At 41.9% G+C, this 25,432-nt stretch overlaps 13 protein-coding genes and 2 non-coding genes across 15 annotated transcripts; 7 read left to right on the forward strand and 8 right to left on the reverse strand. All coding sequences in view use genetic code 12, as the record gives it.

The window, feature by feature from the left end:
• Position 1: 1 nt before the first annotated feature.
• Positions 2–1,405, reverse strand: FOB63_005390 (uncharacterized protein; the record flags this gene model as incomplete). Its single annotated transcript, XM_002616915.2, has 1 exon — positions 2–1,405. One exon carries the CDS (start codon positions 1,403–1,405, stop codon positions 2–4), a length of 1,404 nt encoding a protein of 467 aa, XP_002616961.2.
• A 1,012-nt stretch (positions 1,406–2,417) lies between these two features.
• On the forward strand, positions 2,418–3,791 carry SES1 (serine--tRNA ligase; the record flags this gene model as incomplete). Its single annotated transcript, XM_002616914.2, has 1 exon — positions 2,418–3,791. The coding sequence occupies one exon, from the start codon at positions 2,418–2,420 to the stop codon at positions 3,789–3,791; it is 1,374 nt and encodes a 457-aa protein (XP_002616960.1).
• Positions 3,792–3,957: 166 nt separating this feature from the next.
• On the reverse strand, positions 3,958–4,330 carry FOB63_005392 (uncharacterized protein; the record flags this gene model as incomplete). Its single annotated transcript, XM_066102481.1, has 2 exons — positions 3,958–4,245; positions 4,328–4,330. The coding sequence occupies 2 exons, from the start codon at positions 4,328–4,330 to the stop codon at positions 3,958–3,960; spliced, it is 291 nt and encodes a 96-aa protein (XP_065958244.1).
• Positions 4,331–4,625: 295 nt separating this feature from the next.
• FOB63_005393 (uncharacterized protein) lies at positions 4,626–5,291 on the forward strand (the record flags this gene model as incomplete). The annotated part of the gene is made up of 1 exon (XM_002616913.2): positions 4,626–5,291. The coding sequence occupies one exon, from the start codon at positions 4,626–4,628 to the stop codon at positions 5,289–5,291; it is 666 nt and encodes a 221-aa protein (XP_002616959.1).
• Positions 5,292–5,443: 152 nt separating this feature from the next.
• Positions 5,444–7,141, reverse strand: SLD1 (Sld1p; the record flags this gene model as incomplete). The annotated part of the gene is made up of 1 exon (XM_002616912.2): positions 5,444–7,141. The coding sequence occupies one exon, from the start codon at positions 7,139–7,141 to the stop codon at positions 5,444–5,446; it is 1,698 nt and encodes a 565-aa protein (XP_002616958.2).
• Positions 7,142–7,411: 270 nt separating this feature from the next.
• On the reverse strand, positions 7,412–10,993 carry SMC3 (cohesin subunit; the record flags this gene model as incomplete). The annotated part of the gene is made up of 1 exon (XM_002616911.2): positions 7,412–10,993. One exon carries the CDS (start codon positions 10,991–10,993, stop codon positions 7,412–7,414), a length of 3,582 nt encoding a protein of 1,193 aa, XP_002616957.2.
• Positions 10,994–11,208: 215 nt separating this feature from the next.
• FOB63_005396 (Tyrosyl-DNA phosphodiesterase family protein) lies at positions 11,209–13,455 on the reverse strand (the record flags this gene model as incomplete). The annotated part of the gene is made up of 1 exon (XM_002616910.2): positions 11,209–13,455. One exon carries the CDS (start codon positions 13,453–13,455, stop codon positions 11,209–11,211), a length of 2,247 nt encoding a protein of 748 aa, XP_002616956.2.
• A 369-nt stretch (positions 13,456–13,824) lies between these two features.
• Positions 13,825–15,984, forward strand: FOB63_005397 (putative metalloendopeptidase; the record flags this gene model as incomplete). Its single annotated transcript, XM_002616909.2, has 1 exon — positions 13,825–15,984. The coding sequence occupies one exon, from the start codon at positions 13,825–13,827 to the stop codon at positions 15,982–15,984; it is 2,160 nt and encodes a 719-aa protein (XP_002616955.1).
• Positions 15,985–16,025: 41 nt separating this feature from the next.
• FOB63_005398 (uncharacterized protein) lies at positions 16,026–16,586 on the reverse strand (the record flags this gene model as incomplete). The annotated part of the gene is made up of 1 exon (XM_002616908.1): positions 16,026–16,586. The coding sequence occupies one exon, from the start codon at positions 16,584–16,586 to the stop codon at positions 16,026–16,028; it is 561 nt and encodes a 186-aa protein (XP_002616954.1).
• Positions 16,587–16,781: 195 nt separating this feature from the next.
• Positions 16,782–19,940, forward strand: APL5 (Apl5p; the record flags this gene model as incomplete). Its single annotated transcript, XM_002616907.2, has 1 exon — positions 16,782–19,940. One exon carries the CDS (start codon positions 16,782–16,784, stop codon positions 19,938–19,940), a length of 3,159 nt encoding a protein of 1,052 aa, XP_002616953.2.
• A 108-nt stretch (positions 19,941–20,048) lies between these two features.
• Positions 20,049–20,136, forward strand: FOB63_005683. Its single transcript has one exon. It is a non-coding gene; the product is annotated as a tRNA-Lys (tRNA).
• A 506-nt stretch (positions 20,137–20,642) lies between these two features.
• GLX3 (glutathione-independent methylglyoxalase) lies at positions 20,643–21,344 on the reverse strand (the record flags this gene model as incomplete). Its single annotated transcript, XM_002616905.1, has 1 exon — positions 20,643–21,344. The coding sequence occupies one exon, from the start codon at positions 21,342–21,344 to the stop codon at positions 20,643–20,645; it is 702 nt and encodes a 233-aa protein (XP_002616951.1).
• A 774-nt stretch (positions 21,345–22,118) lies between these two features.
• Positions 22,119–22,200, forward strand: FOB63_005684. The gene has a single exon. It is a non-coding gene; the product is annotated as a tRNA-Leu (tRNA).
• An 85-nt stretch (positions 22,201–22,285) lies between these two features.
• Positions 22,286–24,040, forward strand: FOB63_005401 (dolichol kinase; the record flags this gene model as incomplete). Its single annotated transcript, XM_002616904.2, has 1 exon — positions 22,286–24,040. The coding sequence occupies one exon, from the start codon at positions 22,286–22,288 to the stop codon at positions 24,038–24,040; it is 1,755 nt and encodes a 584-aa protein (XP_002616950.2).
• Positions 24,041–24,160: 120 nt separating this feature from the next.
• On the reverse strand, positions 24,161–25,090 carry FOB63_005402 (uncharacterized protein; the record flags this gene model as incomplete). The annotated part of the gene is made up of 1 exon (XM_002616903.2): positions 24,161–25,090. One exon carries the CDS (start codon positions 25,088–25,090, stop codon positions 24,161–24,163), a length of 930 nt encoding a protein of 309 aa, XP_002616949.2.
• Between the last annotated feature and the right edge of the window lie 342 nt (positions 25,091–25,432).

The raw sequence follows: 25,432 nt of genomic DNA on the forward strand, positions 1-25,432 counted from the left end.
ATTAAGAAGATTCACGCCTAAAATAGGGATCGTCGTAAAGCGCAGCGATTTCCTTTTCCCCAGAGCCACACATGATTTCATCCAACGGCACTACATCATCAACTTCCTCGTCCTTGTACTCGCCCTCGATCGCCGGTGGCCTTGTCATTCCTCTCCATGTTACTATGTCGCCCGACATGGTTCCACCAAAGTATGTAGCTGAATACGGCGCGCCTGCGACCATAGCACTAGTGCGCACTCGCCCTGGAAGTCGCGCCACCAACTTCCCGTCGAGCGCGCGAAGTACAAGCACATCGCCAGTATCTGCACCAAACACCAAATGTTGAGTTTCTCCTTCCGAGCGGGCGCTGAGTGCCACCGGTGCAGTTTGAAGATACTTATTACGCGTGAGCGGCCCAAAGTTGACTAGTCGGTTCACTGGCGGTGAGTGTTCCATGTCCCACACGCGAATTTTATCGTCGTTGCCAGCAGAATATAGCATATGACCCGCTTCATCCCAGAGAAGCCCATTGACTGGTCCCAGATGGGCACGCGTGCTGGACAGATATTCCAGCCGATCGACGTTTGTCTGCCGCGGCCGAAATGGTGAGTGTTTCAGATGCGACCCATACATGGATGCATTATTGATTGTACTCTCGTCGTCGCTGCTTTCCGAGCTTGAGGCAGCTAGAGCAGAATACCCTCCGCTTGAAATGTCAGTCCGAGCGCGAGACGCATTAGTGCGCGCCATATCCATTCGGCAAAGACAGCTCTGCGCGCGCCGAACATCCCACACCTTCACCTCTCCATCAAAACCACCTGTCGCTAAAATAGAAGGTTGTTGCGGATGCCATGTCACAGCCAACGTTTTACCTTTATGCCCTTGCAACGTATGTGCTGCCGCGCCCGCGCGGAGATCTAATAGGCGCACCTGCGGCTGGTCACTGGCAACTGCCACCAAAGCCTGCGAGCTAAAGCGATTGGCGCGCGCCGCACAGACATCCACAGCATACACACGCGCACCGGCCTCGAAAACATGCGCCGGGGCCATGCGGTTAGTGTCCCACGCCTGTACTGTGTGGTCAAAGGAGGCCGAAATAAACATACCTGTGTCTTCGGGCCACCATCGTAGAGCAGAAACACCAAAGCGGTGGGCTGTGCGCCGAGAAACAGTTGCAATAGCACGCGGCGGACGTATCGGTCCAATTTCGTCTTCGCTCAAATCCCAGAGCCGAAGACTCGAGTCGCCACTCCCGCTGAGGAGATAACGGTACTCTGCTTTTTCTAGTGCAAGCGAGTTGACTGCGGCAGAGTGCGCGCGAAACGTACTGGGCGAGAGTGAGCCATAGAGCGACTCTGTCACCGTTGCCGCACACGCTCGTGCCGAGATTCGCCCGGTGGCTCGTTCGAGAAGAAGAGTATCCATGGTCAAAGAAAATTCGGGACAGTACCACGGCTATCAAAAAAGTGCAACTGCAGAAACTCCGATGTAACTCAAGTGAGCGCAGATTATAGATAGGTTATTGGTGTAGGTGATTAGTATATTTGAAGTCGAGTGATCTTTCGATAGGGTGGAAACAATTGCACAAGTGCACAAAGACGCTTTCAATTGGTTCGGATTGACAATGTCTATGATATGCTACCCAGGCCCTTGCGCCGCGTGAGGAATACTAGCAATGAGCCAGTTACTAAAGATTGCGAACTGTAAGATACGTTAAATGCGCATCAACTACTTTCTTGGTGCGCATCAAACACTTTGAGATATTACTAGAACGTGAATACTATATTATGAATAGGCGGAAGTAAGAAATTAATCGGCCAAATGTAAAATAAGCTCAAATTCAAGAAAAAAGTGACAGAAAATTTTTGTTGTTCAATCATGGCTGGTAACCCGTGGCGTATTCACGGTTTTCACGTAATTTCGCCAACAAATGCACGAAAATTGCTAAGTGCTTGTTCCAAAATTTACTCTTCTAGTGTGTCCGCAGAAGGGAATCTGCATTGATTCCATTCATGATAAATTTTTAGACCAATTTGCTTTACTCTTTTTATTTCATTGCACAGGAACTGGGTAGATATGTCAGGCGACATTGAGTTTCCTTCCCCGATTTCAACACGTACTCTTTTAATAGACAAGTTAAGAGATTTATGAAGAAGATAATCGCTCAATTTTAGAATTCTTTATCCTTCAACAAAGAGAACGCCTCCGAAGTGTTTCTCATGGTAGCAGTAAAAGACGAAAAAAGAGTCGAGGAAAACTAAAAGGAATAAGAGGAGTTGCGCTGGGGCAAAGTGTAAAATATGAAGAAAGAATGTCACTTTCTACGAAAAATTAAGTTTGCAATCACAAACCAGAATGTGTACCAGGTGAAGAACCTGCATACAGAACTAATAGGGAAAAAAAAGTGTTGTACGAAAATTCTTTTAATCAACTGATCATGTTGGATATTAATGCTTTCCTTGCCGACAAAGGCGGATTCCCAGACAAAATCAAGGAGTCTCAAAGAAAAAGAGGCGCTCCAGTTGAAATTGTAGATGAGATTATTTCTGGTTACAAAAACTGGACCACCATCAGATTCGACTTGGATGCGGCTAACAAAAAGTTGAACGCGCTACAAAAACAGATTGGACAAAAGTTCAAGGCTAAGGAAGATGCCTCTGAGTTGTTGGCGGAAAAGGAAAAGTTGACTGCTGAAAAGAAGGAACTTACCGAAGCCGAACAAAAGGCGGACGCTGAGTTGAGATTCAAGGTTAATCAAGTGGGCAACATTGTTCACGAAAGTGTTGTTGACTCTATGGATGAGGAGAACAACGAGTTGGTTAGAACTTGGAAACCTGAAGGTTTGAAAGAAATTGGTGAAATTGCTGCTGCCACAAATGCTCCAGCCAAGTTTTCTCACCACGAAGTTCTTTTGAAGTTGGACGGTTACGATCCAGAGAGAGGTGTCAAGATTGTTGGTCACCGTGGTTATTTCTTGAGAAAATGGGGTGTTTTCTTGAACCAGGCTTTGATCAACTACGGTTTGTCCTTCTTGTACGAGAAGGGATACCTTCCATTGCAAGCTCCAGTGATGATGAACAAAGACGTCATGGCGAAGACTGCGCAATTATCCCAATTTGACGAAGAGTTATACAAGGTTATGGATGGAGATGACGAAAAATACTTGATTGCCACCTCCGAGCAGCCAATTTCCGCATACCACTCTGGCGAATGGTTTGAGAGCCCAGCCGAACAATTGCCTATTAGATACGCTGGTTACTCTTCGTGTTTCAGAAGAGAAGCTGGTTCTCATGGTAAGGATGCATGGGGTATTTTCAGAGTGCACGCTTTCGAGAAGATTGAGCAATTCGTCTTGACCGAGCCAGAAAAGTCTTGGGAAGAGTTTGACAGAATGATTGCCAACTCTGAGGAGTTTTACCAGAGCCTCGGCTTGCCTTACAGAGTTGTCGGTATTGTTTCTGGTGAGTTGAACAATGCTGCTGCCAAGAAGTTTGACTTGGAGGCATGGTTCCCTTACCAAAAGGAATACAAGGAGTTGGTCTCTTGCTCCAACTGTACTGACTACCAATCGCGGAACTTGGAGATTAGATGCGGCATCAAGCAACAAAATCAAAGTGAAAAGAAGTACGTGCACTGCTTGAACTCGACCTTGTCTGCTACCGAAAGAGCCTTGTGCTGTATTTTGGAGAACTACCAAAAGGAGGATGGTATCGTTGTGCCAGAGGTGTTGAGAAAATACATTCCTGGCTCTCCTGAATTCCTTCCATTCGTCAAGGAATTGCCAAAGAACAGCACTTCCAAGAAGAAGTAGGTGTATACACTATTATGAGCTATAGCCCTTCTAGAGCATGGTTTGTAGAAATTCCGAGATGGAGCGCGCTACGTTTTGATCTCCGACTCGCTTCTTTGCATCATGCGCGAAACGTTCGCTATGCGGAGTTAATGTAGATCAATCTCCGACTCTTCACCCCGACTGGCTACTTCCATGTGATCAATGTGTCTACTATCCCGTTCAGGTTGGTGCGGTTACCACGAGCCTGAAGACGCCGGTTTAAAACCCGCAAATCGTCAATTCCTATGAAGACTCTAAAAACAACAGTCCAAACAGCTCTCAGCGCAGCAACAACAGAGAATAGCTGCACAGCATCCGCAGCAGGTTGAACAACACCCTCCATTGTCACGTTGTGGTGGAGCCTGCTGAACGTAAATTGGTTGTTGCTGCTGATAATAACCTTGCGGTGGTGGTCCTTGTTGGTAATAACCACCTTGTTGTGGAGGAGGAGGTCCCTGTTGGTAATAAGACTAAACGTTAGAAAGAACAGGCCCACAAATAAAGATGGCACATACCATGAGCGATGAAGGAAAAAGAAGGTGGAGCAAAGATGCACGCTGCGGACAAGAAACAATTAAATATATCTGTGTCGGGGCATGTTGACAGCATTGAGAGTGCATATAAATTAGTGCGGCAGAAAAGACCCTCGGTTTCCCCGGAATCAGGTTACATCTCTATTGTAAAACTTTCGTCTCGCGTTCGAATCGGGAAAGTACCCCTCGGATCACTGAGAAAGGCACCCCCGGACTTTCCCTTGGCGCCCTCGGAGGCTTGGACCTTTTCTCACACAGCCCATCCCGATGGTCATAGAACATGGACTTTTCTTATGCGCCTCCCCCTTTACGGGCAAAAAGGTCAGGCACCCAACTGACTGATTTAGAAAAACGGCCCAAGCTAGATCTCTTCGAAGATCTTCCTACTCATCTTCCAAACACTACACCAACAACCGCTCCTAAAACAGACTTGGACGTGGTTGAAGAGGTGCACACGAAGAAAAGTGAACCTATATTCATTGAGGGAACTACCATCACGCTTCAAACAGAAGAGGATATTGCCAAATGGATTGAAGAGCGTAGGAAAAACTGGCCTACGCGGAAAAACATCGAGAATAAGAAAGCACAGCTAGAACTGAAAGCGGTAGCAGAAGTACCAAAAGAAACTCCTCTGGGTCACAAGAAGCAAGTTTGTAAGTTTTACGCTCGCAACGGCAAGTGTAAATTTGGAGCCAAGTGTAAGAACTCTCATGAAGTTGCCAACTCCGGCGGTCACAATCGCAGCGGCGGAAATGTGAAGAGCATAAACGGAATCAAAGTGAATATTCCGCAGAGGTACACACGAGAAGCATCAGAGGCCACATCGGGATCGTTATTCAAGAAACTTGTCCAGCGGGACTTGTTCGAGAACCAGAACAATGCAGTGATGGATTTCGTACTTTACTTGGATGCACAAGGCATTATTGACCGGGATACTTCGATGTAGAAGTGAAAGGAACAGGGTTATCTAGGAACAGAATATAGAAGTTGGGAATTTTTATCAATGGATGAATTATCAGAGGTCAGCATTCAAACTATAACCACTAGATAATGAATACATCAAAAATTGCTAAAGAGCACCTAAACCAGTATGTCCAACTATAAAATGGGAAGATTGTCTTCCTTCATTTTCTTCGTGCAATCTAGCATGATTGAGCACTGCTTGCCAATTTCTGCCAATTTACCAATCACAATCTCATTGCCTTTACCGAAGCCATAAATGGAGTATGGCAATCCAACCTCCTCACAGAAATCAATCACATACTTTTGTGCTTTGCGCAAATTGTGTCTAGGTAAACGGGGAAATAAGTGGTGCACAGCCTGGAACTGAAGACCACCATGTAAAAAATCAAGCCACTGTGGACAATCGACGTCCATTGTGGTACGCAACTGGCGGGACGGAAAACTTTCACTTACCCCAAGATCGGCTGTGGACATGGCAAAATGAGAGAGTGTAATTTGCACATGCACAAGCATTGTACAAATGTGACTGACCATAACATACGAAAACTTGTTCCAGCCGCCCTCCACGCTACCGATGACTAAAACAAAGAACCAGTAGAAAAAAAAAGATAAGCCCGCTAACTCGAAGTATCTAAACCATGCAGCTGGACCATGCCTTGGACCTTGGCCTAAAAGCAAATGCGTCCATGACAAACGATATAAGTTGAAGCGGCCAAACGCGAGAATGGGATAGTAGAGAAATTCTTGCATGGGCACCATCTTCTTTGCCACTGCATCAAACCACAAGACTTTGTCGTAATACGTGGAATAAACGTTGTTGAAAAGTCGCGTGCTAACTGCAAAAAATGGAAGATGTTGTATATCTGGGTCATGAACAGGATCGTTGGTGATCAAATGGTGAACATTATGATTCCTTTTCCACCACCCAAGACTGAGGCCGCCAAACCAGTCGGCGATCAACATGCCAAAAAGGTTGTCAATCTGATAATCGTGAGTGATAGACACATGGCCAGCATCATGAGCAATAAATGTCATTTGGTGCCAAGCCAAGCCCATCAATATGGCGCTGATTGTATAGTACCCCAAGCGCAAAAAGGAAAATGAATAGAGGAAAATGGAACTAATCTTGACGATTTCTCGAACGTAATCACCATAATCACATCTGTATAAGCCTCTTTTTATAATGGTAGTATGAAGTTTGTTGTACTTCTGGCGAATCTCTTTTTGAGTATCATAATCGAGCAGCGGTAAGTCAAACAAGTCCCTCTGAGTAAGGTTGTTATCGAACTCTTGCATCATTTCTTTCGGATTCACAATCACCTTTTTATTTACGGGGAAGATTTCATCCTTATTGTCAGCTGAAACCACTTCTATTCCTTGTGGCACGACAGGTTCCACATTTCCTTTCGGGTATCCTGCTAGAAAGAGTTCCTCTCTTACACCCACATCAATGCTCGCCTCGGATGAAACTTCTGAAATTGATGGAGAATCAGCGTCTAGCGCTTCTCCTAACTTATCTGAATTGAACCCGGTTTTGGCCATCGCACCAGGTCTGTAAATTCCACCTTGGATGGGAGGAAGGAGATTTTTCCATTTGTAATTGATCTTTCCAATTCTCCATTTGAGAAACGATGATATGGTCTCTTCTCCATGATACGCTAACATTTCATCAGTGGCATCTCTTCCCACCATGTGAAACACAGCCTTGTCTCCACCAGGATGATATTTGATCCATGAAGACAAATTAAGCACATTATCCTCGAAGATGACAATACATTTACCGTGGGCAATGAGTTCTTTCACTTGCTCCGGACTGAGTATTTTTTCTTTCATTATTGGACAAAAAGAGTGGGTTCTATTGTACTCTTATATAACTGACGCGAAGAGACACAGGTACGCGAAGTCAAGCTCATAAATACGAGCAAACATGCTTTTTGAAAGAAAGACTTACATTCTTTAATTTTCTGTTCAATTTGAACTCCACTGATTACTCCATTAAAAACTAGAATACACAGGTGCAACATACACCCTTATTTGATGGTTGTTGTTCTACTTCATACCTCTTTTCCTGTCCAGCCATTCATGCGCATGGGAATTGCCTGATTATCGCTGAGCCTCGACAAATGAAAGAGCATCCTCTTGTTGAATTTCTCGAATTGTGCTAACTTTGTTGCTGAAGGACACGCCGAAGAACATGTTAGCAACCTGTAACATCTCTGGCCGGAAAGTTGTACATATGAACTGGGCGGACTTGGCTAATGCTTGAATCATATTGGCAACCGCTGTTCGGTACTGCGTGTCCAAATTTGCATCCACTTCATCAAAAAGATAAAATGGCGCAGGATCACATTTTTGAATAGCCAAAATTAAAGCTATAGCACATAGTGACTTTTGACCACCAGAGAGCTGTTCTATCTGGAGTTGTTCATCTTCTTTAGAGTTGAAAGACACTTGAATTGAAACACCAACGTAATCCTCGATAGATTGGTCACCTAGGACACCATCTGTGTTTTCTTTAGTTCTCATGACCAACCGTCCAATACCATTTGGCACCAACTTTTCGAAAATCTCTTGGAAACTTTCTGAAACTTGCTCAAAACTCTTTTTGATAGCATTTCCTTTCTGCTGCTCTAAAGACTTCATAAGCTGTTCGATAGAAACCTTGGATCTCTCAAGCTCTTCCTTTCGTGCTTCTAACTGCTCTTTCTCTTTGGTGAATGTAGCATATTGCTCCATCGCCTTTCTGTTTATATGTGCATATCGCTTCAATTCCCTGTTAGTATCATTCAAAAACACAAGTAGTTCATCCAGAGAAAGGCCAGCAAAAGTTTCTTGCTGGAAGGCCTCTTCAGGAAGTACGCCGATCTCATTTATTTTTTCTTGGACCTCTTCTCGTCTATTATTAAGAATTGCCTTTTTAGAAAGGATTCGTTCCGTTTTCTTCCCGACTCCTTCCAATCTTTTAACAGTCTGCACTTGATGCTTATTTTCTTTCTCAAGCTCAGTCTTCTTTGTTTCCACTTGCAGTAAAAGCTCAGCGTGCCTGGAAATGCTTGAATCCAACCCTTTTTTCAATTCCTTAAGATTCTTTTTCAATGCTTCAATATCTTTGGACAAAACCAGGACTTCTTGCTGTCTTGCACCAACCTCATTGTGATCCCCCGAAACTAAAATTGCTTTCAATTGGGCATTGAAGTTCGAGTTTTCCGCCTCTAAGAGAGAGATTTGAGTCTCTAAGCTTGCTGACTCACTGACAGTTTGATTCAACTTGTCCTCAAGCTCTGACAATTTAGCTGATGAATTAGCAAGTTCTTCAGTCTCTGATTCTGATAAAGCTTGACTGAACTTTGAGTTCATTTCATCTTTGTACTGTGAAAGTTTTGCCTTGAGGTTAGATATCGTAGAGGACAAAGTATCAACCGTGTTTTGATTCGCAGTGATCTCCTTTTCCAAGTTGAATTTCTTAGCCAACAAATGATGAAGTTCAGCTCTCTGTGGTTCCAATGAAGCTTTCTGTTTATCCACATTTGCGAGTTCGGTATCAAGTTGGTTAGTGGCTGACGTAAGGTCTTCATTAACAACGCGAAGTCTCTCAGCACAAGTAGCTAGCTCCTCTTTCAACTTCATGATCTCTTTCTTTTTTCTAGTTTTCATTTTCAAAGACTCAAGTCGTGATGTCTTATAGTCTCGGAAACCTCCACTGATAACACCCTTTGTGCTTACACGATCACCATCTAATGTGATTGCGTTTAGGTTATAGGAACGAGCTAGCTCATAACCCTTTTGAAGGTTGCCACAAACCACTGCTTTGCCAAACACTTGCTCAATCGCCTTCCCGACCTTTTTGTTACTATACTTAATTTTCTTGATGAGCGGAATATACTCATGTCCTTCTAATTCCGGGAATGTGGTGGGAGTAACGTTGATTCTGTTCAAAGGAATAAATGTCACTCTTCCAGCCTTCAAGCGTACCAATTCACTCATAATTGCCAGTGCTGTTTCATCTGTATCTACCAACACATGGAACAATGAGTTTCCAGCAATGACTTCAACCGCAGTCTTGTACTTGTCAGATATTGTGAATGACTCAGCCAATGTGCCAAATACGTTCTCTTGTAAATTAAGTCTTTCAGAAATTTCTTGCACAGCATCAAGACCTTTGGCTTGTGCCCTGTCCATAGTTTGAGCCACTTTGTGAATGGCAGCCATAAAATCATGTTCTGCAGAATCATATAGCGAGCGGACTTTAATTTCAGTTCGCCATAACTTTTTTCTTTCATCAGAAAGACCAGTGATTTTCGCCCTTATATCTTCGATCCTTTTTTCAATGTCCTGGATCTTCTTTTGCTGATTCTCGTCATCCAATACTGCTCTCAAATCATTTATGGACCCTTCACATTCAATAAGCTTTTCTTGGTTTTCATTTCTCTGTTCTAATACCTCATCGTATTGATGCGACTTTGCTTTCAAATCATCGGTTAGTTTATTCACCTCACCATCAAGCCATTCATTACGTTCCGCTTTTGTGACGAACTTCAGGAACCTACTTTGTTTGGCATAAAGCAATCGCTGTTTCAAGCTTAAATCTGCCATTTCCTCATTGAGAGCATTTTCTTCTTCAGCTAACCTCGCTAGCTTGGGTCTGAGTTCACTAAGAAGTGTAGCATCATTCGCACTGATCATTGAAATTAGTTTGGCTTTCCTTTCCTGTTGATCTTCAGCATCTGCTTGTATATTACCGAGGGTACTTGATAATTCAGCTGCTGATGCTTCCTTTTCAGCCACATTTTGTAAAGCACGATTGTAATCCGACGCTGCCTGTTCCTTCTCTAAAGATGATACTTTCAATTTAGACAGAAGAGAGTCGATTTCCGTTTGGAGATCTTGACACAATTTTTCTCTTTTTTCCAATTCCAGAATATCCTTATGTGACGAAGAAATTACAGACTCATATTCCTCATCGTACTCTTGAATTTGCGTACTGAGTGAGGACAATTCACGATCAAAAAGGTTGAACTCGTAAATTTTTCGTTTCTTCTCCAATTGCTGGTACTCTTTCAAATCATTAGATTCTAATTGCAAGTCGGAAAGTTTCTCTTCTAATTTCTCCATAGACTCGTCAATTCGATCCATTTTGAGATTAGAGTGTGCCATTTCTTTTGTGGACTCTTTAAGTTTTGCTTCAAAGACTTTTGCACCACTAACCTCTTTTAGTAATGACAATCTTTCGGAGTCCTTAGAATTTGTCAATGCTGTTATCTTTCCTTGGGGAACGATATAGTAGGGGTTCAGACGAGAGAATCCAGCACTCTCTAGGAGATTCATTATATCAGATCTCGTGGCAGATCTTCCATCCATCAGGTAGTCATCTTTCTTCAACCCAATGGTACGTCGGATCGCAATCTCGTCCTTTTGAATAGGAAATCTTCGATCAGAATTGTCAAAAATAATTTCAACATAAGCAGACATCACGGTTCCAGACCCTTCGTGTATCAAGCCTTGCCTTTCCTCCCTAGTCATGTGTGTATATGTATCTGAAAGGACAAATCTGATGGCAGCGAAGAAGTTGGATTTTCCTGACCCATTTCTTCCAACAACGACATTAAAATGCGGTGACAAGAGGTCAATCTCTGTTGTATTCTTATAGGTTTTAAAACCTTGGATTATGATCTTCTTAATGTACATTGGCAGTCTTTGCCTTCAAATGTATGTGTTTTTTGAGATGGTTAAATGACTGTAAGTCTAGATGAGAATCGCGCGCGTCCAAACGCGTAAGAAAAATACGCACTAAAGAACGATACAAAACGTCACATTCACAGACACTACTAAAACAAAGATAGAATTAAAAAAAAAAAAAAAACTCTCCAGGGCAAAAGATTGGGAATATTCGAGATCTTACTCTATAGGGAATAACCGCCGTTATGTAGATTACCCCACCTATCCTTCAATTTTCCGTAGTCAGACCCAGCACTCCATGGCAAATCATTTTCCCCATATCTTGTTGGAGGTAATTTGAAAGGAAAACGAACTGGGATTGTTTTTGTATCTGACAGTACATCCTTTTTGAAGACAGGAACGAGGTTTTTCCCTGAACCAGGCACTAAAACGCTGAGTTCATAACTTGCAACATCAAAAGTTTGACCCTTACTTTTAGCTTCTGGGTATCCCCACGCCTGCTTTGAAAGGTTATGACTTCCAACAAGTACCCATTTTAAGGTATTCCAACCATCACCATTGTCACAGGCATAGTATTTCACATGCGGGGTTACTCTTTCCCGGCCGGTGACGTTCTCTGGCGTACTCCATTTGCATAAATATGGTTTAACATTTTGCTCATATTGTTTTTGATGAATGAGTGAACCAGAGTATTTGAAATGCACAGCACTTCCAGAAAGAAATCCAAAGTTACTAGAAGCAACTTCCTTTACAGTCGGGAAGACAAGCTGAGGCTTGTATTTGAACTCTTCTTGGTGCTTCAGTGTGGACTGGGTCCCCGGCTCAAGGTGCTTTTTCCAATGAGAAAACATTAACGGACATAGCAAATGCGAAAGAATCGAGGCAGTGTCACCCTTTCTGCTCGAGTACGGATATGCGATTGATGTAACCTGCGCAAGAATGTTGTGGTGCTTCTCTGTATCCTTTATGAGCAAATCGTTGCGTTGAAGTACCTGCCGGAGTTTCCCATAACCATACGTTTCATCGTTTTCATCAATATGATCAATACTATACGTCCCAGGAGCTGAAGCCACTAATTCGACACCAACACTATTGTAGTTATAGTCACGTAACCGTTGAACAACTTTTTCAATCGTGGCCATTTTATACTTCAAGAGATAACGTTCAAGATCTTGCTTGAATCTGCTTCCCAATTTTGCGGTGGTCTTCCCTCTCTTTAACTTCCCAGAACGCCAAACAGATTGTGTTAAACCACCAAAGTCTAATTGGGTCAAATTGCAAGTCATAATGATTATTTCAACCTGGTCATGAGGATAGAAGTTGATCATCATTTTGGAGTGGTGCGAAGCAAAGCGATTCGGTAAAGGAGCAATGCATTCAGAGATATTATACTTTGCTTTGATGATTTCTCGCAAAGGATGGCCAGCCAAATACGCGGTTCCGGTGACAAAGACAATTTTTCTTTTGTTCTTTGCAAAATTGGGATGAAGAAATGTTAGGAAGTATTCTAAATCAACATTGAAATTGAATTGAAACGTCTCTAGAAGATCAGGAGCTCCAACTAAATCATGAACTGTGACTGTATCCACATTTACGTCAGTGTCCGTGAGTTCATCAGTCAATTTGTAACTAGAATTGTATAGAAGACGGATAGAAGATTTGGGAGTGGAAGATACCGGTTGCGATGTGGGAGGTTCCACCATTTCATCTTCTGAAGAGCTCTCTACTTCAATGACCGAAGGAAGTTTTTTGCTTTCGAAGGATAATTCATTCACATCAATTTGCGGAGATATCTTTGTGTTTCCATATGATTCTTCCTCAGATAATTCGTTTTCTGTATCAGTATGACTGGTTGCTTCTTCTTCGGATAATGCGTTTTCTGTACTAGTATCATTGGTTGCTTCTCCCTCGACAGGCTTGTGCTTCTTGTTAGATGGATGTGTCTCCTTCAGAGCTCTTTTTCTTAAAAACTTTTGCTCTGAAGGCACCTCAACGACTTGAATGATAGATATTTCCTCATCAGTGCCGTTGTGAGCGGCGTCATCCCTTCCTTCCTCTGTGCCACTCACGTCAGGTTTGGGAGATGACTCTTCTTGAACCAAAGTTTCTTTCGCTTTTGTTTCTGTAGAAGGAGACTTCTTTGCTATTTTCATCACACTAGAGAGAATTGAGGCCTCTTTAGCACTAAGCTCGACGTTTTTCTGCTTCTGTTTTGATTTTTTCTTTTTATGTTTTTGTTTTCTAGATTTCAAAGTTTCATGCATCGAAAGGCTATCCAAGTTTTCCTTTTCATCATTGTCATTTCCTATATCAGGAATAGTCTCCGGGAGTAAAGTATCGCTTTTCAATTCTTTAGGATCCGCGTCAACATCAACAACTTCCAAATCGCTATCCAAGTCAATAGGTTCAGAGTTCATGCGAAAATTCCTTACTTCATCTGTTCTAGCAATCCTTTTAGAACGCCTTGTCATCGTGGAGAATTAAAAAAAGAATCGGTAGCTTGAAAGTTGTTGGTATTCAATTATCAAGGTAAAAGATCCTGATAGTACTTTGCTTACTGATACTAATGCGCGTTTCTGGAACAGTATACTAGCCCCACCTCAGAAATATAAGCGAAAAAGAAGGGTCATGGAAAAGGAGAAGAAAGTAATTGACATCGAATAAAAAAGTTTCCACAGCAACTTTGCACCTTCATATTGATGTTTAGACACTTAGAAACTGCCCCATCCGAGAATGTTGTGGGGCTGAGCGACAATAGATTGACGCGAATGACACCTAACACTTAAATTCAGGTACTACTTTGAATTACGAATTCTTTTTCTCATACTCGACGAAACCTCATGATCGAGTTTAATTATCAGAATGGAGAAATTGTTTCTTCTCCTACTGTCATTGTTTCCGGAACAAGCTCAAAAACTGACCATGGTGTCATAGAATTTATCAATAATGAGAATCTGGTATTTCCCCCACAATTCTTTGAAGTAAACAACGGCTGCTTCAAAGCACTCTTACATGTGTCTCCAGGCGAACCAAACAAATTCAAAGTGACGATATGGGATAAAGCCCGCCTAAACGCTGGTGGATTTCTTGAGAACGGGCGGAAAGCAGCTGATCAGTCAGAGTTAACTCTTTTCTTCAACCCGCTTCCCGAAAATAAACCTTTGCACATTTGTGTGATTCTCGGAAAAGATTCCGACGGCTCCTATGATATGCCAAATTATAAATTGCAGCAGGGACAACTAGCTAATTTGAATACAGCCATTCAAAGACTAAAAGTTGCGGCTAGAATGATGCAAGCATACACACAAGACGAATTTCATAATGTGGGGTTAAGCAATCGTACTTTTCAAGTTGTCGAAGAGATGCAGAATTTCCAAGGTGTGTTCGGCTACAGTCTTCAGTCTAAGATCCCTCATGCTGAAGCCAAGATTCATGTCATTCGTTCGCCCAAAACCGTCAAAGAATTGCGGGATCCAAACTATGCCCAACAAAACCCAAAGGCAAAAGAAAGTGGCTGGCTTTTTAACCATGCTATAGATTTGATTCAGAAACAGGATTTTTACCAACCATACAAGGATACGGATACGGCCATTCAATGCGCCGTAATGTACCTCGATTCTCACTGGGATTCAAATACGATAGTGACACATGCTGCACTCGGTGGAGGCACCGGAGAAGTCAAATTGGCGATCTTTGGCTCTCATGGTCTTCACTCATTTCCTCTTACGTTTCCTCAGATTACTCCCAGCTTTTTGGATGATACAAAATTAAGTAAGAAGGAAGTAGCAAATGACGCCTCTCAATGTTCCACCTCATGGGAATGCCTCAACATTTGCATGGGTGCATTCATGCACGAAATTGGACACCTGTTTGGATCTCCTCATCAAACGGATGGTGTTATGCTTCGTGATTACCTTTGGTGGAATAGGTCGTTTATGACGAGAGAAGCGTACTGTGACCGGGATAAAAAGCAGGGCTGTTGCATTAACCGGAATGGGTGCTGGCCAAAGACATGCCATTGGAACATCCGGGATCTCATCAGATACTTATATCATGATTCTTTCAGTATTCCGGTTGATAAGAACGATGATACTTTTCCAAAAATTCAAGCGTCTACTTTTATGCCTAACAAACTGTATCCCAACCAGGAAGCGCCATCTCTGTATATTGTGGCATCGGGAGTCTTGACAGTGAGATCTATCCCAGGAATCTATATGATTGAGCTTTGTGGTGAAGATTTGGCTAGATTTCATATTCCGTTCTTCCCAAAATCATATGGCGGGCCTGGTGTGCAGCATGAAATTACATTGGATTACAAGGACTTGTCCTGCAAATTCAAACAAAGCTGGGATAGAGCCGGTGATGAATTCGACGTAAGAGTATTGTCCGTTTCTGGTGATTTGTACATTAAGAATTTCAAGAAGAGCTCGCAGATTTCATCGGATACTGTCATTAAAAGTGATTTCAATTTAGGAAGAGGGATTATTGAAGGTTACAAAAGCGACCTATTGGGCTCAGCAAAGGGTGACATGAAATTTATTGGTTTTGACGTAATGAGGATTACAAATATTCGTGTCTACCATGGTTTTGCGTTGGACGGTATTTCCATTTTCTTTTCGAATAATGGACACCACGCACCACCTGTACCCAAAAGAGATTATTTAGCAAAAGTCATGGGAAAGTTGTCCATCGACCCTCCAAAATCCCATGATTCGGGTGGTACAACCCAGAAGGTGACGCTTGGCAATGAAAAACCACATTACACGGAGTTCACTCTTCAGCCGGGTGAATTTATCACGAAGATGCTGTTTAGAAGCGGTCAATGGGTGGATGCTATATGCATTGAGACTAACACAGGCCGTTCTTCTGGCATGTTGGGAAACACGAATGGAGGGCATGTATCTGTCTTCGAACCACCTCAATCAAGCCGCATGGTGGGAATGTATGGCTATACGGGCCTGTGGATGGATGGAGTGGGAATAGTTTATGCTAAAGTATAGGTGTCTTTCCCTTTTTTTTTTTTGGAAACATCAACGCCAATTCAGTCGTATTCTCGTTCTAGAATCTTATCTCTAGCCTGATTATACTCCACCGGGTATTTCTGCGCCACGCCTTGTGTGCTTTTTTTGCCTAACAACAGAGTTTTTTGTACTCCATTCTTAAGGATTTCTAAACGTGTCGAGAACATTCTAATATCCCTCTCAAGCTGACCGAGTCTATTACTGGTGATGTGTTTGTCATGTAACATTTTTAAATGCTGTAGCTTCATACGTAGCTCTTCCTTCTTTTCAATCAATTTCTGGTTCTTGTTATTGATTTTGCCACTAATTTGTGCTTGTGTCACTAGTGACTTATCCATCTGGACTGAGTCTAGTGCATATGCCAATGTTTTGGTAAAATACTCTGTATGCTCTGAAAGTGACGATGCAAATCCAAAATTGTGTCGTTGTTCATCCGACGAAATAACTGTCGTCAACTCGTCACCGCTACTGATAAAATCGTCTTCGGAACCAGAGTTAGTGTCTACCTCTGAACTTTCACTTTGGTCAGAGCATTGGGTGCGGTCTTGTTCCAAATCAGAATTTTCATCCTGTGAGTTCATTATCCAAGTGAATACGATCAGAAACTGCTTTTGACCAAGACGTGATCACTGACTTATTATTCCACAAACGTTTAGTGCCAGAGACCTTTCCTTGTGGGAATAACCTTGTTTGATAAGACACGAGTACAATGCAGGACAAGGTGATTCTTCAACAGAAAAGTGCGTTTGTTCTGAATCTGATTCTTTCGAAAATCTATGGCTTCGTTCCAAATTCAGAGTTCCGAAGTTTTGGCCCGGCTCAAGCCATTTGGAATTACATTTGAGAAGTCACTTTCGGATCTCATTAAGGGTATACGTGCTCATTCCAAAGAGTCGCCCGAGAGCTTACTGACGTTTTTGGACACTGCGATTCAGGAATGTAAAGATGAATTATCAACCACAGATTTAGAGGTCAAAGCGACTGCTGTTTTGAAACTTGCATATTTGGAGATGTATGGTTTTGACATGAGTTGGTGCAACTTCAGAATTCTTGAAGTTATGTCTTCAGCCAAGTTTCAACAAAAGCGAATTGGTTACTTGGCGTCTATGCAATCATTCAAGAATGAACAGGACTTGTTGATTTTGGCAACCAATCAGTTCAAGAAAGACTTAAACTCTCATAATCACATTGAAATCGGTTTGGCTCTTAGTGGCATTGCCACTATTGTGACCCCTGCTTTGGCTAAGGACATTGTGGATGACGTGGTCATGAAGCTTACGCATTCAAAGCCTTATATTAGGAAAAAGGCGATTTTGGCGCTTTTCAAAGTCTTCATCCAATATCCTGAGAGTCTAAGATCGTGCTTGCCTCGCGTGATTGAGAAGTTAGATGATACAGACGTGTCTGTTGTTAGCGCAACAATTACTGTGATCTGTGAAATCTCCAAGAAGAATCCCAACATCTTTGTGAATTACTTGCCAAAAATTTTCTCCATTCTCGAAGAATCTACGAACAATTGGCTTACAATTCGTATACTCAAGTTGTTTCAGAGTTTACTGAAAGTGGAACCTAGAATGAAAAAGAAAATCCTTCCTTATATCATTACCTTGATGAACAAGACTGATGCAACATCTTTGGTCTATGAGTGTATCAATTGCATTGTTAATGGGGGTATGCTCTCTGACTCTTCTAAGGATCGGGATATTGCAAAGCAATGTATTGAGAGTCTAATGAAATTCTTCGACACTGGTGATTCGAACTTAAAGTATGTTGGATTACTTGCACTTATCAAGATTGTCAGGTCGTTTCCTATCTTTATACATAAAGTTCTGGGGGTTGCGGCAGTTATCATGCAATGTCTTACTGACAAAGATCTTATCATTAAGCAAAAGGCTTTAGAGATCTGTCATTATTTGGTCACTGAGGACAATATAGCCGATTTAGTCAAACTACTCCTCATGCAACTTGTGGAAGAGGACATGAATCAGCCTGTTCCTGAGAACATAAAATTGGAGATCACGCATAAGATTTTAGAAATTGCTTCTCACGATAATTACTCCAATATTCCCAACTTCAAGTGGTATGTCACTGCATTGAAAGAACTTGTTGATTTGACTGTCATTCCATCTCCCGAAGACTCGGCTCACAACTCGTCTGTTTCGCTCTCAAAGCATGCATCTGACACCATCGCATTGAAACTTGGAACCGAGTTCAAGTCCCTAGCCGTTAAAGTGCCGTCAATTCGTCCTTTTATTTTGTCTACCGTCGTTATACAGTATGCGAAGTCTGTTTCACCTTTGGAATGCTGTCCTATTTTAATGAGAGATTTGTATTGGATCATGGGTGAGTATGCCGATCAGCTTTCTGAAGGCATGGATGAAGAGGAAGAGGACAAAGAAGAACTGATGGTAGCGGGTCTTGGCGAGAAAGTGCAATTATTCAACTGTTTCGTAAACGGTTACATCGATCGAAAGTTAGACCAAGGGACCCATTTTCCCGTTTCCAAGAAATTACTGGCTTTGGCAGAACCTGACGTTTTGTGCCTTTTGATTCAAGGTATAATCAAGCTCTTTTCAAGCATTATTTCTGACTATCAATACCTTTATGCCAGTGACGGTGCTTTGCCAACTAAGTTCTACCATCAAGTCTCTTTCTTTTTGTTCAAATTGATCAAGTTCCTTGAAAACTTCGATCAAAACCTAGATTATGAAGTACAAGAAAGGGCGTTGTCTTGGTTAGAATTTTTGAAAATCTGTATGGATGCATTGCATGAGACAGCAAAAGAAGGGATGAAACAATTAGAGGATGATGAGTTAAAATATTATAAGGAACTTTTCCAAAGAAACACAAACGACAATAGCAACTCTTTAAGCCAGGGTAGTGACACGGAGAGCTCTTCAGATGAGGATATGTTGGAGCTCGAAAGTGATGGGACATCCGAAGAAGAAAATGATGATGACGAAGATTTGCCTGAAAGTAAAACTTCAAAAGGTGAAGAATATTCGGAGGATCCTGCAACAGGAATCGCTAATGAGCCAACCTCTGAGGAGAATAAGGAGCTACCCCAACTTTTGACTCAGATTTTACCTTCGTTCTTTAAATCGTATGAACTTAACCCTGTATCCAATACAGCGCAGAAGCGTATTGCTCTTCCAGATGATTTGGATTTGGAAACATCAATTAGCGAGCCTCCTGAATACTGCTTGATTGATAGTGACTCCTCCAGTGAAGAAGAACTCGAGGAGCCTGAGGAACGGAATGAGAAAGATCCTAATTCGGACGAAGCAGCGAAAGAGAGAATAGAGCGCTTAAAGGATGACCCCTACTACATCACAACCGGAACTAAAAAGAAGCTGCGCAATGCAAAGCAAAGCTTGCTTGATTTTGAGGAGATAGGAGCAACTGTTGACAAACAGAATGAAAGTAGCTCGACATCATTGAAGGAAGAAGCTAAAGGGAAAAGTAAATCGAAGAGCAAGAAATTAAAGAAAGAAAAGGTTGTTATTTTGAGAGAAGAAACCATAGACGGGGCAGAGGACATCGTGGAGGAAGCTGCGAAAGAAAAGAAAAAGAAGAAGCCCTTATTTTCGAATGCTATAAGTCTCGAGAACTTCAGTTTGGACTCTTTAAGTCTCGGACAGAAGGAGGAGATGCAAGGTTACGAATATGACATTGACTTGGAGGCATTGAGAAGTCGTTTGGCTGAAAAAGATCTGAAGAAAGCACGTAAGGATAAAAAGAAAAAAGTAAAAAAGTCAGACAAACCTCATTCAAGGGAAAAGCAGATCGCAAAGGAGGAATTATCAACGTCAAAACAAAATGACGAGGTATCCAAATCTTCAGAGCAACGTGAACAAACCCCAGTGGTTCCAGAGGTTACGGAAGTGAAAACGACAAAGAAGAAGAAAAAAAAGAAGGCAGTAATTCTTGATTGAGGTATATAGCATGCTTAAAGGCCAATAATAAAAAAATCAAACTTTTATTCTCTTCACTTCCAAAAGTAAGCTGTTATATATACACTAAAAAAATAAGCAAATGTAATCGCCTGGTTAGCTCAATCGGTAGAGCATTTGACTCTTAATCTCAATAAGGTCAATCAAAAGGTTGCGGGTTCGAGCCCCGCATCGGGCTTATTTTTTTAGTACAATATCTTGTATTTTACTGACATATTTATTTTTTTTTTTCAACAACCTAGTTGTAGCAAATATAAGAACGAATTACGTGATAACATTGAGTTAAAGTTACTTGAATCCGTTCAGAAGAATGTAATTACTAACCAATTATTATGTGATCACATCTCCATAAAATACATGTATCCAATATAATTTCACCTTATAGTTTTGGAAGGACTATAATCTAGTGCCTTGCAAATAATCTGCAATAATCATGATGACCAATGTGCGGTTTTTTTTTTTTATTTTTTTGGACGAGTAGGCTTCAAGAAACTTGGAATAGAAAACATGAGCTCGAAAATTGGAAAATTATTGTAAGCTCCACTTTCAACTAGATTGATATCTCGAAGGAATTCCATCTATGTGCAAATGAATATTACATAGTTTCTTTCATGAGCCATAGTAAAATGTTTCAACACAAGCAATTCAGTAATCATGTATCATAGATATAAAATAGACATTAGTTTAGTTCAAAGCAGCAATACTCTTCTCAGCACATTCCGCAGCAGATGCAGGGTTGACACCTGTGACAAGTTTACCGTCAGTGACAGTGTAGGAGCTCCATGGGTCAGCAGGTTCAACGTAAGTTGCACCGCACTCTTGAGCAATGTCCTTGACAGTTTTCAAGCCATACTTCTTCATAGTTCCATCAAGCTTCATGATTGCTTCCGCCTCGTCAGTGAAGCCTGTGACCTTCTTGTTTTCAATCAATGGCTTACCATCCACCAACAAGTTGGAGAAAATGAGTGGGCCATGGCACACAGCAGCGACGACCTTATTGTTGGACCAGATCTTGGCGGCTAACTCATGCAAGCCGGAAGCCTTTGGGAAGTCAAAGGTGGTTCCGTGGCCTCCAGCAGCAAAGAAAATGTCGTAGTCATCAGCGTTGACTTCGGATGGCTTCTTAACGTTAGAGATGGCCTTCATAAAAGTAGAGTTCTTGTCTTCGTAGATCTCTCTGTCCTTTCCTGCTGGAAGGAAAGCTTCTGCAACCGAGTGTTCGTCCCAGCCAAAAGTTCCATCCTCGGAAACAAAAGTGACTTCGTATCCCTTCTGGGTGAAGGTTTCGTATGGGTGCAAAGCCTCAACAAAGAACAAACCAGTCTTGGCTCCATCATCGTAGAAAGGACCGAAGTATGAAGTGATTGCGATTAAAGCCTTTCCCATTTTTGTGATTTAACTAAACGTTGAGGTGAAATAAAAAGAGCCTACGATCATGGGATTGCCCGTTATATATCTACCGGCTTCGATTGCATATAGATGCAGCAAGCACGTTAGGTAATGGCTCTATAATAGGCATTACTGCATATGCCGGTGCCTGAAAGTGCAATTCGAAGGCAACAGAAAAAGCACTCTCGAACATTCATCACCGCTCACTTCCTACATTTGTGTTCTAGAACATTGTTTGGGAATATAGAAACGTTTCTCATGGACTAGCCAGTAATGGCACTATTTTTCTGCTTGAGGCAAAAGTATATATTGGGCGAAGAATGGCATGGCTCTTTCATGGTACATGCACTCCGCGAGATTGACTACCTTCGGTGGAGATAATATTCCACATTTACATCAACGTCCGATGTTTATATGCACCATTTGGGTCAACGACTATTGCCGACAAGAGCCGTCTTCCCAAGCTTAGTAATCAGCAGCGGCGCACATGCTGCAACTCATCCATCGGTAGGTTACTTCCATGCACTTCTTTTCAACAAGTCACCAAAAATGGCCAATGTAATAATTTTTGCGAATGTGCGTGTGCCTGATTTTCAGCAACTTCAACCAAGTCAAGTTTGATTATAAACTAGTGATTGTACCTTTCCCTAGTTGATCCGAAAGGGTGATTGGCTTTTTCTTCACCAAGGGCTTTTTTCAAATGATGTACTACTTCGACTACCATGGAAGTTCTGTCTCTAGAAAGAGCAGCAAAATAATCGAATATAAAGTGGCTCTGTGGCCGAGCGGTCTAAGGCGGCAGACTCAAGTTCTGTTATCGTAAGATGCGCGTGTTCGAATCACGCCGGAGTCATTATTTTTTGCACTTGTTCCCGCCTTGGCACCTGCACCGAGATAATACAACGTTCGGTGGGAGATTCATCAAGTTTACAAGCATCATGGCACGCCGGAAACAGGTCAACAAGAACGAAAGTGCTTCAAGTAGAAGCACTGCAGCTATTTTTCAGAATATTGAAAATGCGGAACAATTAGAAGAGACAACATCCCCAAGAACGACCAAGCATGAGGAATTGTCCCAGGCACCTGAGCCAGAGACCCAAGAAGAGGTTAAGTTTCCACTCAGTGTTTTGTACGAGTTTCAAGACTTTTTGAATCTCCACATGAACTTTCGCAAAGGTGTTGAGGTCTTGACATGCTTATACTATTGCCAGATTAGTTATCTCTATTTGGAGAAGGACTTTGCGGCGGTGCTGGCTATAGGTTTCAACATCCTTGGAGCACTCTTGGCTATGTATTTGAGTCATCGTTCGTTGGTGAAGAAATACAATGCGGATCCAGAGAACACAGTTTACCCAGCCTTGCCCGAATTCAACACCATCTACGCTTTCCTTATTCCAATTCTGTTTCTGATTTTGCTTGGTGACACAACATCACCATTTTTCCAAATGAACTTGGCTTTGAACAATTTTTGTGTTAAGTCATTGCATCCAGTGGCGAAGGTATTATCCTCCTTTGTGTTTTACTACATGTACAATGAAAACGAGACTTTGGAACTTTTCGAATTCGTCCGTGCCGTTTGGTTGTACTTTTCCTTGGAAATGGCTCTCACTACCTGGAATGAACACAGAGAGGATGATGAAGATGATACTGTTAAGACGACTTTGTCAGCAACAGAGATACATATCATCTGTGTATTCATTGTCAACCTCTTGTGCAATTTCCATGTGGAGTTAAATGACACGACTATTGTGTTATACATTATTCGTGCATTGATGATCTCACTCATTGTTGCTTTTGGTATTTCATACCCTCTTTACTATGGCACACGCTATCTTTCTGGCGGTGCTCTTTTCGAACTTGCATCTTTTGGTGTCATTGGAGCTTTCGCTGCTTCTTTTTACTACACGATGAATTATCTTTTCAGAACACAGACAATTGATGTTGAGGTTATCTCTTGGTTGATCAACTACATTACTTCGTCTGAGATGCGAGTGAAGCTTCTTGCATCGTGGGTTCTTCTTCTTGTGATCGCCATTCCAGTTATGTTCTTAATGTCTTCAAAGAAAGTTATATCCCTCAATCTCAGCAGGAAAGCTTGGCACTTCATGTTAACAGGTGCAATTTCGTACCCAGCAATGACTCAAGAACCTGTTTTTGTGGCCATTGCTGTTTCGGGGTCTGTGTTTGTATTTATTGCCATCGAAGCAGTGCGTTGTACTCGACTCACATTTTTGGGCAAGTTCTTGCATAGTCAACTTGCGCATTTCCAAGATGAAAAGGATACAAAGGGTCCTTTGAACTTGTCCTATATCTTTTTGCTTATTGGTGTGGCCATTCCTATCGTGTATGGTGCTCTAATTGAAGACCTTGTTTCTTTAAGATCTTATATCGGGGTTGTTGCTTTAGGTTTGAGTGACTCAATGGCATCTATCGTTGGCTCAAAGTTTGGTAAACAGAAATGGAAGGGAGGTAATCGAACTTTGGAAGGAACATTGACGTACCTCGTCGTTTTTCTTGCAAGTTACGGTGTCATTGACTCTTTTATTTTGCAAAAGGAAGGCACCAATTGGGAAAACATTTTCATTGTAGCACTCTCAGGTGCTGTTCTTGAAGGTGCGGCTACATTGAATGACAATGTTTTAATTCCATGCATGTGTCTAATCATGTATGAGTTGTTGAACGCGACTTTCTAGGTGAGTCTTATACTTTTAGCGAAGCATATTCGAGAAAGATAGAGAAAATTGATGAACCAGCGTAATGTATTTCTGACTCATCTCCTTGATAACGAGGATTCAATTCGAATTATAAATAAACTAAAACAAGTATTCAATCCTCTCGGTATCATACATATCAGAAACGATTCCATTCTTGACCGCCGCACCATCGTAGCTGTCACTAACATTTCTGGCATTAGCGAGCGGCGCTTTCAGCACTTCAGTCACCTCACGCTCATGTTTTCCAATGATATTCAATGGGTTGTTACATTGAAGAGAATAAGTTGAAAGAACCTTCTCCAAAGGATCGTCTAAAAAGTCAATGGGACACAGTGGTCCATGGAAAAGAGGCGACGAAAATCTGGGATGATTTACTGTGGGAATGAGACTGTAGTCTGCGCCTTTCATAGGAACATCTTCATATTGATCTGATGCGGTCAAAGATGAAGACCGAGGCGGAACCGAATATTGCGCCCGAGATGTGACCTTAAACATAAGAAAATGAACCTTATAGTCTTCCAACTCCGAGTCAGAGCTGCATTCATCTGACCAGGTTCTTGATTTTCTATGATGCCGCACTTGAAAATCACCATCTTCCTCTTCATCATAGTCGGTGTCGCTATCGGTGACGATTGCATTTTCGTAATCTTCTGCATCGATCTGATCAAGATAGTGGTAGTCAAAAACATCAGACATCATCACGTAAGAAGAGCGACTCGATGTTATTGTATTCCGACGGCTTGATGTTTTATAATACGGTTCCATAGACAGCTTCCTCAGAGAAAACTTCGGCGTGTTGACAGCACCAGGGGCTTGAATTGGCGCATCGGTCGTGAGAGGGATTTTAAGCAGATTTTGATCAAGTGAAAAATGAGTTTTATACGTCACGTCATCTTCCATATAGGGTTCTCTGGTTTTCATTGACTGGTGTGGGATAAAAAATGTGAGTACAAGAATACAAAACGTTAAGGGAAGTGCGAAATGGCTCTCGCAAAACGCGATATAGATAATCAAGATAGATAAGAACATGAAACTTTAAATACTACATACAGGAGTTATTTTCCGGGACCGCTTTGATAAACTAGCGAAATAGATCATTACTAGTTAAACTATATTTTTATCTGCTTTAAATGTTTAGAAAACTGTCATGTTGCTTTGTTCTAGCCTTTCTATGAATTTAAGATTGGGGATGCTCATGCGCTTTTATTAATGAAAGGGGCTGAAATGCAAAGCAGGTAAAATTGCCATCGAGAACCAATGTTGTTACCGGAAAAACCCCGAAGAAAAGTGCGAAGAAGCTTACATTAGTCTTCGGAAAGGTGTCCAGGTCCATCCGACGTATATTACTCTCTTAATTGAAGGTTAGCTCAG

Source organism: Clavispora lusitaniae, assembly GCF_014636115.1.
Source record: "Clavispora lusitaniae strain FDAARGOS_655 chromosome Unknown tig00002663_pilon, whole genome shotgun sequence".
Taxonomy (NCBI): domain Eukaryota; kingdom Fungi; phylum Ascomycota; class Pichiomycetes; order Serinales; family Metschnikowiaceae; genus Clavispora; species Clavispora lusitaniae.